The sequence below is a fragment of the Phalacrocorax carbo genome, chromosome 22 (assembly GCF_963921805.1).
Source record: "Phalacrocorax carbo chromosome 22, bPhaCar2.1, whole genome shotgun sequence".
NCBI lineage: Eukaryota > Metazoa > Chordata > Aves > Suliformes > Phalacrocoracidae > Phalacrocorax > Phalacrocorax carbo.
This window is the reverse complement of record NC_087534.1, coordinates 7,510,002-7,525,431: the sequence shown is the minus strand read 5'-3', so window position 1 is coordinate 7,525,431 and position 15,430 is coordinate 7,510,002. Positions and strand designations below refer to the sequence as shown.

At 63.2% G+C, this 15,430-nt stretch overlaps 1 protein-coding gene across 2 annotated transcripts in view; it reads left to right on the top strand.

Moving 5' to 3' along the window:
* The window catches only part of FOXO6 (forkhead box O6), a 41,267-nt gene extending 26,069 nt beyond the window's left edge, over nt 1–15,198 (top strand). For both annotated transcript variants that reach the window (XM_064471206.1, XM_064471205.1), the window contains exon 3: nt 10,250–15,198. In XM_064471206.1, the coding sequence (XP_064327276.1) occupies nt 10,250–11,662 (1,413 nt within the window). In that variant the 3' untranslated portion in view covers nt 11,663–15,198. The remainder of the gene's footprint in view (nt 1–10,249) is intronic.
* Nucleotides 15,199–15,430: the final 232 nt, after the last annotated feature.

Genomic DNA, 15,430 nt, shown 5'->3' with positions numbered 1-15,430 from the left:
GCTTGGGGTGCCTTCTGCATCCCTTGTGGGTGCCGGGTCTCCCCGGGGTCTCTCAGCACGGTTTCATCTGACTTGCCTTCACATCTGCAGCAGCTCTTATTTGCTCTGGGTGTACCGAGCGTGGGTACAGGCAGGGCTGCCTGCGGGTGCCAGGGCACACGTCCCCAGCCAGCCACAGCCCCGGTACCAGGCCAGCGGGGGTGGGGGGCAGCCAGCAGGGAGTTAAAATGGTACCCGAGGAAAAGCGAGTGCGGCTGCTTTAATTATTTGGCTGCGGTGAGAACTTGGTGTGGAGGAAATTGAACCCAGGGGAAAAAATACTGTAATTTCATGCAAAAATTACATGGCAGCTCTGAGTGATTTACTGCAGCTATTTTGGTGGCCAGCTCTGGGGTGTAATTAGAGTATTACTGGATAAGTGGCTGATGGTGGAGAGGGTCTTTCCAAGGCATCTCACCTGGTCTCGTATGTTGGAGAGGGGTCCAGACAGGCTGGGATTGGGATTCTGGGAGGGGGCATGATTTGTCCCTGGAGGCAGGGGGGCTGGATGTCTCTCAGCTGGATGTAGGCACCTTGCAGAACATCTCTGGCTGTGCTGGCACCTCGTATTGCACAAGCACCCCTGGCACCCTCAAGGGCGGCTCCAGGTTTTATCCAGCTCTGGGGTGGCTTGTGTGGGGGGACGGTGCGGCCGTGCTGTGTGGGTTTCTCAGGTAAGGGGTTGTGTAGGCTCAGCCTCACCAGGTGGCTGTGCTTGAGGGGGGTTCTCAGCACGTGGCTTGATGCCATGGCATTTTATGGGGAGCTGGGAGAGCACCCCAGCTGTGAGTGGTGGGATGCTGTGATTTGGGATGCTGGGGCTGGCTGGGCACTGTGTTGGACCGGGAGGGCAGGTTGCTGCCTGGGGCTCTCGTAGAGCGCTGCAAAGGGGGGCAGAGCTCAACCCCATACTCGCCCTGTGCGCAGCAATCCCCTGCTATTGCTAGCCCCACAGCCCGTCCTCAGCATCACCCACTCTGAGCAGGATGAGCAGCAGGGTATGGCACGGGTCTCCTGAGCAGTGTCATGCCCAGCAGCATGGCGAGGTCCCCTTGCCATCTGGCCAGGGCAGGTGGCCCAGCAGCCTCCGGTTCTGCTGCAGCCCGAAGGCGAGCAGACAGCCGTGCCAGGGCCAGCCAGCTCGGAGATGTGCAACGCAGAGACACAGCTCGTCTGGTACCTAACCCTGCTTCCCTCTTTTGGCATTGGGTTACAGGGCAGGGATATGGGACACATGTGGGGCTGGAGGCAGGCAGGGGGTGGGCAGAGGCTCCGGGCTGTCCCCTGCCTCCCGCCAGCCCCACACTGGCGCCGCTGTGCAGCCCGCAGGCAGGGACCCCAGAGCCAGGGAGCGTGTGCCCGTTACCTTGGCGTTGGGGCACGCTGCAGCGCCAGCCCAGCTCTGCCTGAGCCCTGTCTCTCGGTGGCACCCGGTGCCAAGGCGAGCCTGCAGCTGGGCTCTGTGCACTCACTGCTACGTGATTGCACCCGTGCGATTCCTGCCTGCTTACAGGGTGCTGGGAAAGGACAGGCTCCCCTGAAACATCCCTTGCTAGGCTCAGCCCTGGGCTCTGCACCCCGAAAGCGCAGCCTGTGCCTTTAGCAAGGGAGTCTGTGGGGACAGTGACACCATATTGGGGCCAGGCCACCACGTGCTGAGCCCCCAGGCTCCCACAGAAGAACCCCCAAGCTCCCCAGCCCTGCCTGCTCTCTGCCCGCTTCCCTGGGAGGCCAGCGCTCCTCGTTAGCTGCCGCCACCCTGGTGTGATCTAACGAGCCCTTTGGGGAGCACGCGGGGCGGGCCAGGCGGTGCTGGGGCGATTCACGGAGGCAGCAGTTCTGCCAGGGATGCAGAGGGATTACCGCATTACACATCGCAGCCGGGGCTCTGCCTCTGCGCCCACAGCCCCGCTGGTCCCCCCGGCAAAGCCCGGTAGCACCGAGGGTGATGGTCCTGCTGGGAAGGCAGTGTGGTCCCCGCGGGGTGATGGTCGGGGCTGCCCGGTAGGTCAGGGCTTGGGATGCTGCGGGGTGAAGGGACCTCTCCCCTGCCAGCCACGCCAGGGACCGGCTCTTCTGTCCCCTTCTGTCCTGAACCAGCTTGGGAACGGCCATGGCTGGAGGAGGAGGTGTCACGCAGAGCCCCAGCAAACTCAGAGTGGGTTTGGGGGCTCTGCTGGCTCTGTCAGGAGAAGCCCAAAGCTTTGGCCAAGGGAGGAGCAAACCAGAGCTGGGGGTGTCTTTGAGCAGGCTGTGGGAGCTGAATTTACCATCCAGGTGTCCCGACAGCACTGAAATCACCCCATGCCAGTCCTGATATTGTCCCCATACCTCCATCCCCTTCTTCTCCCTGGGCTCTGGGGGCACATCCCCTGAGCCACCTCACCAGGACCCGGTGGCTGAGCTGGTGTGAGCTCCACTCTCCATGGTGGGAAGTGAGGAAGATGCTGGTGCTGTATTTGTCCCGTTTGGACAGCAGGGAAAGGCTGTCCCACAGGGCATGGGTGCTGTGGGTGCTCCCTGGGCTCTCAGCGAGGTGCCCAGGATGGGGACAAGGCAGGACCCGCCAGGGCAGGGAGGATGCTCCTGGTTTTGAAGGGGACGTGGAGTGATGACAGCTGGCTAAAATAAACCGGCTGCCATGGAAACGGCAACACTCCCATTGCAACGTGATAGCAACCAGCTGTTTGGCAGCGGTGGTAACCAGGGCCGGGAGAGGGATGCTCGGCCGTGCCTGCCATCTCTGCTTCAGTGGCACTGCTGCCACTGCTGGGATGGCTCCAGCCTGGGGGTAAGGAGTTTCCTGATGTGGCCGACCTGCCCTCCGCCAGCTCCGTCCTGGCTGGGAGGTGTGCAGGGGGGCGTCTCACCCTGCTCTGCAGCCTCAGTGTGCAGAAAAGGCTGAGCCAAGCACCCACCCATGGCTCGGCACCCACCTGGGGTTCTCCGTGTTGAGCCAGGGTGCGTGGAGGCTGCAGAGCAGGGATGCCCGAGCGGGCATCCCCGGCCGAGGGCTGTGGAGCAAGTGCTGGGCATGGGGGGCTGCCCGGTGGGGGGGCATGGGGAGCAGTGTGTGGTTTGATTTGCGTCAGTCATGTCTCCAGTGGGTTTGGGAACCGCTTGCAGAGCTCGTGGTCAGGAGCGGGAGGGAGGCACCGAGCCAACTGTGAAACACAAAATCAGCTGCCAAGTCCACAGGGGTGGCGAGGGCGGGAGCGCTGTGCCAGGGCGCAGCCTGGGCTGCTCCGGGGGGGCTGCACCGGGGATCAGACCTGCTGCGAGTCACAAGGAGCATGGCAAAGGTGGGCCAGGACCGGCATGGGGCCAGGCAGGGGATGGACTTCGTCTTGGGGACCCATCCAGCCACCACAGCACCAGCCTCTGTCCTGAAACCTGGCCCTGAGCCCAGGCAGCCACGGCCAGGCTTAGGACGGGGCTGGCGAGTTCTGGCAGTGGGTTTGGGAATTTCACTTGGAGCTCCTCCTTCAGGAGAGGTTGGTCTGCAGCACACCATCACCCAGCCCTGGGGAACAGCAGAGGGACACGGGCAGGGGGCCGGACAAGCATCTGTCACAGCCTGGCTCTATGGTGTGTGTTCCCAGCTCCAAGCCCATGCCCCAGAGCATGGGGCTTGCCTGGAACCATCCTTTGCCCCACAGCATTGTGGATCTGTGGGGCAGTGCAAGGCTGGACCCCCCCCGCCCGGTCCCTGCCAGGCTCTGCCCCTGCTCTGCCCTGAGGGGTGGCAGAGAGAGGGGCTGTGGGGTCCCCCGTAAGTCCCAGCTGTCCCTCTCCCCCCGCCCCAGCACATGCCTATGGGATGATTAGCCTAGGGGCTGATTAGCTGCTCCTAATGAGATGCTGGCTGAGCGTTGAGCTGGCCGTGATGTGTGAGGAGGCGGGAGATGCTCTGGCCCGGCCATGCTGAACAGCCTTCAGGCTCCTTGCGTGTCAGCCACCTGCGACGGAGGGCGCGGGATGGACACGGCCCGTCACGCCTCTAATGGGCATTTGGTTCAATTAGCAGCATGTCAGACCGGCTCTGCTCAGGCGACGCGCTGACCCGAATACTCTCGCCTCCGCTCGGCAGCCGCCGGCGAGACCCCCGTGGCGGGGAGGCGGGCGCCCTCCCGCTGCCCCCGCTGTGCCCTTTCTGGGGGCACTGGGCAGCCTGTGCGGACCCCCTGCCCAGCTCCAACAGCAATGCCCCAGGGAAGGACGTGCTCGGGGGGCACATCCCTGGCTCCCCAAGGAGGGGTGTCAAACAGGACGCGGGTGCCAGCTGTGGGGCAGCGAGCTGGCTTTAGGGTGCCCGAGGGGGGCTTATGGGGGGTTGCGGGGGGTCTGGATGTAGGATGCTATAGGGCACCGCAGACAGCTGATGGAGCAGTGCAGTGGCTTTGCTGTAAGGTGCTACAGGGCACTGCAGAGATATGGCTGTGGGGCACAGCACGGGGTGCTGTGGGGCACAGCACGGGGTACTGTGGGGCATTGCAGAGAGCTGGTTTGGGGCCCTGTGTGGGGCGGCACAGAGGTCCAGCAGTGGGGCAGGCACATGGCTACAGGGCACTGCAGAGGGCTGCCAGGGGTAGGAGGGGGCGGCGGGGGCTGCGATGGGGCAGTAACGCTGTAGGGCAGTGCAGAGCACCGGCTGCAGTTTTGGAGCAGAGGAGATCCCGTGCACGTGGCAGCTGCTCAAAACGGCCTTGCCGAGCCCTGTGCTGGGGGCTGCTCCTTCCCATCAAGCTGGTGTGTGCTGGCCCAGCCCCGGGGGCAGCGGGGAGACGGGGACATCACCCGGGCCACTTGCAGCAGAGTGGCAAGTGGGGATCCACAGCCCTCCTGAGCCCCGTGTGCTGCCGGTGCCAGGCTGTGTCCCATCCTTGGGGAGTTGGAGGAACCTTGTCACGCGTTAGGCTGGATTTACAGCCACCCAGCTGCCCTCTCCCCTTTTTATCCTCTGTGCCACTTCCCGCGGTGTGAAGCTGCGTTCGCCCACCCGTGGGAGGAGGGCTGCCGCGGAGCAGGCTGATGTGCCTGCAGCCGCCAGAGGTGATGGGGGGTCTCATCCCGCTCCCTGCCTCGGGCTCGGCGCAGGGGTCTGGCTGCTGTCAGCACGGGGCATCTGTCCTGGTTGCAGGCATCTTGGGGTGATCAGCGTCCTCCTGGCGCGCGGGGCGCGATGCTGCGGCGTGCCAGTTGCCATCTGCTTGCCAGGCAGGCGTGGGCCGTGCTCGGCATGCAGCGCTTCAGTGCCAGGGCTGGTGGACTGGGCACAGCCACCAGCTGCTTCAGGCAGGACGGAGGGGACAGAGCCATGCTGGGGTGGCACAGTGACGCCAATGGCGGGGAGTAGGGCTGGCCTTCCCCGGGGGATGATGCCAGGAGGCCATGGTGATGGCCGTCCTGCACTTAGGTGCCAGTCCCCATGGGCAGTATCGTTTCTTGGGCAAATACGATGTCTTCGGGGGTATCGCTGGCGACCGTCCCACGGCACCGCCACCCTTGGACGACATCCCCCGGGATGAGGCACCATCAGGGCTGCCAGCAGCCTCTGACCCCTGGAATATTTCCTCCAAAGCTGGCAATTTTTATGTGTGAGAAGTAAATAAGCATCAATTAACCCCCGGAGCCATCCTCGTGCTGCCGGAGAGCAGCCGGCAGAGCGCTCGTTAGTGTCCCTGTCGCTGCTTCCTCCTGTTAACCGGTATATGAATCTCCTCCAGGTAACAGGCTCATTAGCTGGATGGACCAGCAGCCTGGGACAGATGTACAGACCCCGGCTGCGGGGCTGGGGCTCGCTGGGAGCGCACAGGGTCTCTGAGAGCAGGAGTGGGCTGTGCTGACACAGGGAGGGGAGGAGGCTGGGGTTTGGGATTTTGGTGTTTTGTGGTTTTGCTCGAAAAAAACCCCGATGACGTGGGGAGAGCAGGCAGGGCTGGCAGCCCAGGGACAGTGACAGGGACAGCAGATGGGTGCAGGGGATGTGGCAGGGAGGGGGGCAGGTCAACAGGGCCCCCTCATTCGCTCTCCCCAGCTCTGGCTCAGACCAGGGCTTGTGCAATCCTGCTCTTGCTTGAATTGCAATTGTTTCTCCCGCCCCGTGCTCTCCATGGGGCAGGCGGGAGGACGTCCAGGCCCCCCTTGCACCCCAAGACCTGTGAGCACCCCAAGGCTGGAGGAGGGACCGCCGGGACACGCTGCTGGGGTGCTGCTGGCGGTGGGGATTAGCAGGGTGCTTGGGATCCTGCAAAAGGGCACCTTTGGGCTCATCTCGGGGTCCACCAGCACCCCGCGGCTGTGCCAGCACAGCCTCACCAGACAGCGTCTGTCCGGTCAAAAGGACACCGGGAAAGGCTCCCAGCACAGCAGCAGCAGCATCACTGCTGCCAGATGCAAATTGATAGTCAAGTCACTCATCCAAACAATGGGGTCCGGCTAATCCTTTTACAATGGGACTAATTGCTAATCAGACCGATTTCACACTGGCTGTTCCCCTGACAATGAGGCTCCGTGGAGAAGGGCTCCTGGGGAGGGGGAGAAGGCTCCACGGGCTCCCACCAGCGCCTCCATCCCCCTGCCAGGCCCTGCAGCAGGGCCAGCCCCCAGCAGATGGGCACCGGGGTCTTCCAGGTTGGCAAAGCCTCCAGCAGCCGGTGGCCAGGGGCTGGCATGGGATCCATCCTCATCCTCCCTTGGTGTCAACCAGGGCTGAGCAGGGCTTGGGTCCACCTTCAACACCTGGCAGCCCTGGGGCCACCTCCAGCCCTCGCCTCCACCACCCAGATCATCTCCTGCTCATCCACAGAGCTACGGGGGCGAGGGCAGGTGCCTGAAACAGCGGCATGAGCCCTGGCACGGTCTGGGTGCGTGTTGGGCACTGATGCTCCTGGCCCTGCACTGCTTGGGTACCACAGGGCTGTGGTGCCACGTGGGGCTGGGACGCTGGGAGGGTCTCTGTTTTTGTGAAGGGCCTGAGCCATTGAGCAGGACAGACAAGGACGGGGAGGGAGACATGGCAAGGGTGCAGGGCATGGCCAGCCCTGCAAAGGTGCAGGTTGCTGCAAGAAGTTTTGCAAGACTTTGGGTCACAGGGCAGAGAGGGGCAGGGGCGCAGGTATCTTGGGGACCTTGGGCCTGGTACCAGCCTTCGCCTGCTCCCCCTGCCAAAATCTGCCAGACCCTGGCGCACACCCCTGCCAAGGCAGCTGCTGTCAGGGAGATTTTGCCAGCCCTGATGTCCCCTGCACATCACCCCACTGCCAGGGGCTGGCCGGGAGCGGAGCCCCACGTTTCGGGGTGTGCAATCATGTGCTGCTCCCGTCCAGCCTGGGGCTTGGGGCCATGGGACGCCGGATGCTCGTGGGGCTGCCGGGGCGGTGGCGGGTGAAGCAGGTCCCTGCCTGTGTGGTGTTAATAAGCTCCTGGCCCGCCCCCGTGCAGCCCGCTGCCCTGCGCCGTGCACCCCGAGCCACGGCCAGCCGAGCGCGTCGGGGTGCTAATGAGGAGAGAGCCGGGCTCGCCGGGCCTTGCACTTAATTGCTGCTGTCTTTTGGCTCTTAATGAAGCTCCGCTGCAGAAGAGCCAGCAGCCTTCCCTCTCCTCCTCTCCCTTGGGCAGCCTGACCCCACCAGCCTCCCCCCAGAGCCATGTCCCCTGCCTGATGCCAGACTGGCCCTGGGTTCATGGGTGGTGCTGGGTGCCCTGCGCTGGTGCTGTGACATGGGAGAGGCAGTAGCAGAGGAGGAGAATAGCACAGTGCTGGATGTCGCCCCTGCCCAGCTGTGGTGTTCCCAAACACCGCAAACACCATCCCCTCTCTCCATGCTCTGCACGGCAGGTCGGTCCCAGCGCAGAGGGCTGCAGGATCTCCTGCCTCCCAGGATGAGCAGACCCTGGGAGCACCAGCAGGGAGGGACAGGGGCCATGCGGGGGGTCCCCACTCCTGCCTGGCAGCAGCTGGGCATCACCCCAGCAAGCCCTGCTCAGGCACCCCCATCCCCCTGGGTGACCGTGTGTGTGTGCGAGGTGGCACCACGGGGCTGAGACGGCTGGTGGCTCTGGCTCCGCGAATGTGGTGACGGGCAAGTGCTCTGCTCCTGCCCCTTGCAGTGCAGCTCAGTCACATGGAGGGGAGCTTGGGTCATCCCGTGGTTCAAAGGAGAGGTGTTTGGAGGGGAGTCAGGGAGACCTGTCCCTGCCAGGCAGGCTGGCCTGGAGCTCAGCTTGCTCCAGCTGAAGGCAACGAACATGGGCATGAGCAGCCACCACCGTGGAGTGCAGCACGTGTCCCAGCCTGTTCCACGAGCCACAATAGGCATGGCCTGCCCTCTCCCAGCTGTACACGGGGCTGTGCAGGAAGGGGTTAACGGCTAGCCCATACCTGCAGTTGCATTTTAAAGATGTGAAATTAAAGCCCGTAATTTATTCTCCCCACACACGAAGGAGCAATTAGTTCTAAACACGGCTTAATCAGTCAGCGCGAGATTGATTTCTGTAGACTTGGATTTGGTGGCTGCTGGCGAGGAGCCAGCCTGGGAGCAATCTCCAAATAAATGAAGTGCAGAGAAGTAAGCCATTACATAATATGATAGATGAGGCTGGAGCTCACTCGCCTCTTCATTAGTATTCCACTGTACGCCAGCAATGGCACCAAACTTTCTCCCTGGCACCTTGGTTTCTTGCTCCTCCTTGTCCCTCTGCCCCTCCTGCAGCTCGGCAGGGGCAGGAGGAGCTGCCTGCCTGCCTTCAGCAGCCCCTGCCGAGCCCCGAGCCCGCGGGCAGTGCTGGAGCAAGGGTCTCTACACCACGGACCGATGCCTCTTCGGGATGCTCTTCCCTGGGTCCTGCGTCTTGCCGTTCCCCTCTGGGCCCTGGGGAAACTGAGGCGCAGGGAGCTGGAGTGGCATCCCACGACCTACAGATCAGCAGCAAGAGGCAGATGTCCTCATCCCCTCTCCTCCCCTGGTCAGAGCTTGGAAGGCATCACCCCGGGGTCACCCCAGCCTGTCACCCCACGGGGCGGTGGCAGCTGGGCACACTTGCGTTGTGACATGGCCCCTGGTGCGAGCTCCCTGCGTCCGCCTGCCTTCTCTAAGGGCATCCCCAGCGAGCTGCTCAGAGCCACAGCAGCAGGCAAGAGCAAGAGGAGCAGAGCGTTGCTCTCAGTAGGAAAACCCTTCAAAGAGCTGGATGTGGATGCAGGGAGCCAGAAGTGTCTGGGGAGGGAGCACTCCCTGAGCAGCCCTTGCCTGGGCAATGGGGGCTGTAGCGAGGTTTGCAAACCCGCCGTGCTGTGGTGCGTGAGCCGCTCGGGCAGGGTGCGTGCCTTCCGCCCCTGCCGCTGGACCCAGCCTGCAGACACGCAGAGAACCAGGCTCGCTCCGCCTGCGCCCCCGGCCCCATTTGCAGGGGGGGACAGGCCTTTTGGGGACCAGTTCTCACACGGCGCTGATGCATCGCTTTGGGCGGTGGCGGTGACAAAGCGCCCTGCGCAACGCGTGCTTCTCCCTCCCCAGCGATGAGGGAGGAGGGGGGCACATCACAAAATGATGCCAGGCAGGGAAAAAGCGGTTTGGAGCCAGCTCCAGAGGGTCGGTGCCTGGCGGCGTGTGGGCAAAGGGGGGTCCCTCCGCCTGTGGAGCTGGTGGGGTTTCTGGCAGTGGGGAGAGTGGGCTGGGACCTCTGCAGGAACGTGCCGGGGCAAGGCTGTGCTGGGAGCATCCTGGTGGGCTCTGCTTGGAGCGAGGGTGGCCAGGGCTGGGAGGGACGGAGAAGACCTGGACCTCTGCACGGGCATGGTGCAAGGCCTGACTCTGCCGCTGTTTCCATTGCCTCCTCACCCTGTCCTTCCCCAGGCTCCTGCCAGGGAAGAAGAGTCTCCTGAGACCTGGTGCAGGTCCCCAGGGCACGTGCTGAAGACTCCCCCCCACTCCCTGCTGTGACACTAACTGTGCTAACGATAGATATCTGATGGATGCAGCAAAGGGCCATGACCCATGGGCTCCCAGAGGTGAAATTCCTGGCAGTGCTGTGGGAGAGACTCACCAGCTGAGCTCCCTGAGCCCTGACCCCTCCAGCAGTGTCCCAGGGGATGGAGCCCAGGTCTCCCACGATGCCCCGTGCCCCCCCAGCCCTGCAGTCATCCCCCCACTGCCCAGGGTGCTGGAGCCGCTGCTGACCATCCCTTCTGTCCTTGCTGTCTCCACAGAACTCCATCCGGCACAACCTCTCCCTGCACACCCGCTTCATCCGTGTGCAGAACGAGGGCACCGGCAAGAGCTCCTGGTGGATGCTGAACCCCGAGGGCGGCAAGACGGGGAAGACGCCCCGCCGGCGGGCGGTCTCGATGGACAACAACAGCAAGTTCCTGCGGATCAAGGGGAAAGCCAGCAAGAAGAAGCAGCTGCAGGTGACGCAGGAGCGTGGGGAGGACAGCCCTTCCTCCCAGCAAGCCAAGTGGTCAGAGAGCCCCGCGTCCCACGCCAGCGACGAGTACGACGCCTGGGCGGACTTCAGGACGCGGGCCAACTCCACGGCCAGCACGCTGAGCGGGCGCCTCTCGCCCATCATGTCCAATCATGAGCCGGATGAGCTGGAGGAGGACGACGGCACCCCCTCCTCTCCGCTGATGTACCCCAGCCCCTCCAGCACCATGTCTCCTTCCCTCAATGCCCGCTGCTCCGTGGAGCTGCCCCGGCTGACCGACCTGACTGGCACCATCAGCCTGAACGAGAGCCTCGGGGAGAGCATGTTGGAGGACCTGCAGGATGGCTACACCATGAGCCCTTCGCAGCAGCTCCCCCCGGCCGCCCTGCGGCAGCGGAGCTCCAGTTTCACCTTTAACTCCAAGTGCTCCACCATGGGGGCCGCCACCAACACCTACTGCGGGACTATCTACAGCCAGCCAGCCATGAGCCTCATGCGCCGCCTGCCCATGCAGACCATCCAGGAGAACAAGCAAGCCACCTTCTCGCCCGTCAGCTCCTACAGGAACGCCTCGCTGCAGGACCTGCTCTCCTCCATCTCCTACGCGCACAAGGAGAGCATGGTCCCGGGGGACCTGCCCCTGCCGCAGGCCAGCCCCATGGTGCCGGCCCGTGGCCACAGACACAACCCGCTGCTGTGCGGGAGCGGGGAGCAGGGTTTGTCCTCCTACCCGTCCCACTCGGGCTCTCTCATGAAGAGCAATGCTTTGTACCACCCGTCACCAGCCGGTCACCACCCTGCGGTCAACACCAGTGCCTTAGCTAATCCTGTCAGCCTTATGAGCTTGCCCAGTGACACGTGCAGCATGACAGCCATGCCGCACCACGGGCATCTGCATTCCTACACTAATAACCAAGGGGCACACATGAGCTTGCTGGATTCGCTGCAGGGCCCCTACCCGGGGGCCGTCCACCCCCCCGTGTTGGGCCAAGACAGGTTCCCAGCAGACCTGGACCTGGACATGTTCAACGGGAGCCTGGAGTGCGACGTGGAGTCGATCATCCTGAATGACTTTATGGACAGCGACGAGATGGACTTCAACTTTGACTCGGCTCTCCCGCCGCAGAACGGGCTCAACGTGCCCGCGCTGCCTGGGGGTCCGCAGCCCACGAACCAGAGCTGGGTGCCCGGGTGACGCCCGCCCCGGGGTGGGGGGCTCGCCGCCGAGAAGCCACGAGGGGAACATTAAGACTAACTTTTTTTTTTCCTTTCTCTTCTGCCTTTGTTTGTTAAGATGGGCTAGAGCCATCGGTCTGAGCTTGAGGTCGATACACGAAACACAAACCGTAGGGTCAAATACTGAGACGGGGTAGGGACCCCAGCCCTCACGTGTGCCCAGTCCTCCCGTGAGCATCCTCCAGAGGACGCAGGGCAGGCGGGCGGGAGAGGCAGCCAGAGCCAGGCGGGTCCAGGGGGAGAGCAGGAAGGGAAAGCCTTTCCAGACGGTCCCAGTGCTCCGCTGCGATGGTGCCGGTTTGATTTGTCCTTGGGCTGGGTGACGGAGCAGTGGTGGCTGGTGGCGCAGGAACACCCTGCATGGGCATCCCTTTCTGGAAAGGGACCATTTTCTCCAAGCCGCCTCGGGAAACTAGTCCTCCAAGTAGAAGTGTCAGGAGTGGGGACCTTGCCGCAGGGCAAGGAGGGGCTCGTCATCCCTAAATCCTGGTGGAGATGTGAACTCTGCCAAGCCCACACGCCCAGGCCACCTCCGCTGCGGGTCTCCTTGCGTGGCTCCGGGCAGGTTTTCTTACCAAGCAGTGAGAAGCGGGGTTGATGATGGAGGGAAGGGTGTGCAATCGGCAGCCCTTGGGACAGCATCTCGGCAGCCCACGTGCCCACCAGTGCCTGGGGGTACCACGGTCACGCCTGCCCATGGAAAAGCTGCGGGAACCTGCCTGGAGCAGGCGCGGGCACCCTCCTGCATGTGGTGCACAGCCATACACAGGGTCCTGCCGTGAGTGATGTGCTGCTGGCCTGGGTCCCCCATGCTGGAGGCTCAGGGGGAGCTCAGAGGGGTGGTGGGGGGGGGTGTATTTGTTTGATTTCATGCACTCTTTTGCCATTGAGTTTTTGCATTGGAAGGAAGAAAGGGTTGAGCTTAGGGAGACGAGGAGAGAGGCCATGGGCAATGCCGGGGGCTGCAGCCCATCGCACATCTCATCTTGGCTGGGTCATGGCTTCGGGTGTCAGATGATGGGGTGGAAGGTGGGGGGCTGTGATGTGGGTCATCCTCGAGAAGGGGATGTGTGCGTGTGAGGAGGGGAGGGATCTGGCGGCCAGGCCTCCGCAGGCAGGTGGGGTCTACCGTGCCCCAAGCCTAGGTGACCCATGCTGCTGCCCCCTCAAGCGGAGCTCAGGGAAGTTCCACAGGGCTCACAGCCAGGGCTGTGGGGCTTCTGCGGGGTCGCTACTGGTTTCAGGAGTGATTCCAGCCAGCAGCCCGCATGCCTGTCCCGGAGGGCTCGCTGCCCATCCCCAGGGTGCCAGGAGAGCTGGTCCAGGGAGATGGCAGCAAGAGGGGTCAGCCCTGGTGCACCCAGCTGCCAAGGGCCGGTGCTCCATGGGGGTGAGGACCGTGAGTCACAAGTGGTCCTGCCGTGTGTCAGGAGCCCAAACCAGCCCCACTGCTCTGCTGGGCAGGGGTGGGCTGGGGACCCACTGCCGCCCCGCACAGTGGGGGCGAGGGCTCCCTGCTGTGGGGCAGCTCAGCCCTTGGTGCAACAGGCTTTTTGGAGTGGGGAAACCAGGCAGGCTGATGGGCAGCTGGAGTGGCTGGTCCAGAGGAGATGGATGGGCTGGGAGGAGAGGCTGTGGGAGCTGCTGCTCTGTCCCACGGGGCTCTCTGCACAGCCCGTCTTCCTCCTGGGCACCACAGGATTTCTCTAGGCCTCCAGCCCCTGGGTTGCAGTAAGGGTTAGTCCACTGAACCAGCACATTTTCCTGGCCCAGCTCCTCCCTTGCTCCAGCACCACCTCCTCTACCATGGTGCAGTGGCTGGGTCCCACCGAGCCATAGGGGAAGCGTGGCTGCTCGGAGCCGGGGCAGGGTCGGACCCGTGGGTGGGCACCTCCTGCTCCCCTCCTGACCCACGTGCCTGTGGCAGTGTGACAGAGGAGCCCCATGTGCCACCGTTCACCCTCACCCTGGGCACACGGCGGACGTAGTCTCTAAAGACATTCTTACAGGTTAATTAATTATGTTTACATTATTTGATCATGTACAGAATTTAATATATTCTATTATATATAATCTTTCTTGAATGCTTTTTTAAAAAGGATTATTCTTTGGTCAGGATCATTACCACATTCATTTTATACACCACCTCTCGTTTCAGGCATATTTAAAATTGTTGGAAACCAATTGCAAATGGCTACTTAGTACCCGGCACCCCAGCTCTGCACACGGGGTGTGAAGGACTGCTAGCGAGGAGAGGCACGGAGGGCAGCTGGGGCTGCCACGGCAGGAAGGGGGGCTCTGCCCCCCAGGCACGGGAGAAGGGGAAGGGGTCCCGGCTCTTCCAGGCGTCCGATCTCCAGGCACACATCCAGCAGCACACCAGCACGCCGGGCAGTGCAGGCCAGCGGGGGCTCCCCCCGGCGTTCGGGCATTTGCAGATGGGATGCTCAGGCACAGGGACCCCCCCCACACCCAGAAACCCCTTTGGTGTTGCAGATACGGGCTGACCATCGTTGCGGAGGGGAAGCTGCACCAGCAGTAAGAGAAAAGTCCCCCCCTTGTGCCGCGCCTGCCCCGCTCCCCCCCGCTCGCCTCCCCCTGCCCTGCGCGTGGTGCCCCCGGGCATCCACCCCCGGGGCACGTCCCATTGCGAAGCTGTCTTTGTGGTTCGTGACAGTGGGGTTGTCGTGTGTGCGGTGGAGTCGTGTTGGTAAGCGTCGTGTGTACAGTCGTCGTGCGGTGCGAGGGATGGCGGGCAGCGGGAGGTGGGCACAGAGACCCCCCCAAAAACGGCTGGGACCCAGGGAAATGGGGGTGGCTGGAGGGGGAGGCGAGACGGGCTGGCCCCGCCATGGCAGAGGGGAGTGGAGCGGAGGGGCTGGGGGATGCCAGGAGCACGGTGCCCAGGTGGGGTGGTGGTGATGGCACGCGTGTGACAGGGCCATGCTTCGTGCCCGTGGGGCAGGCAGGTCCTGGGGGGGCCGGCGCCGCCGTGCCCCTGCGGCTCCCACTGCCAGCACTGCTGCGAGCACGGGGAAGGGGAAACCAGGGCCTTATTTCACTGTCCGGCGGTGGCAGAGGCTCCGTCTTCCCTCTCTGGAAACATCTCCCCGAGCACAGGCCACCTCACATCCCACCTCGCTCGGCTTCAGCCTCCCCGCTCCATCACCCCCTGTCCCCCCCCGGCCCCCACCCTGCCCTGCTCCCTCTCATCCCCAGCCCTGCCCGGAGTGAGGAGCCGGCATCGAGGGGACGCCGAAGGGGCCCCACCGGTTTGCTTCATACGGCGGTCTTCGGTCCGTCCTTTCCCTCGTATTTATAACTGTACAGACTGGGGGGGAGGGTCTCTGACAGGCGTCATCTCTCACCACGCATCTATCGTAGGCAATGGTAACTTTCTTGATCGTGCTATTAGAGTTTGTGTATGTGGCAATGTAAAGAACTGTGTATAGTGCATTGTACAGCATATTTTCATGAATAAAATTGTTTTAAATATTACAAGGCAGGGCTGCTGCCTTCAATGCTTGCCGGTGTCTGGGCTGAGGCAGGAGGGACGGTGAAGCTGGGGGAACCCAGGGCGAGCCGCTGAGGAGAAGACGTGATGCTTGATGCTTGCGCCCAGCCCGGCGACGGTTGGGCTGTGGCGGTGTCCGTGCAGTCCCACCTGGACACAGACCTCTGGACATCGCTCTTGGCAGCCTATAAATATACACATTTACTGACTTAC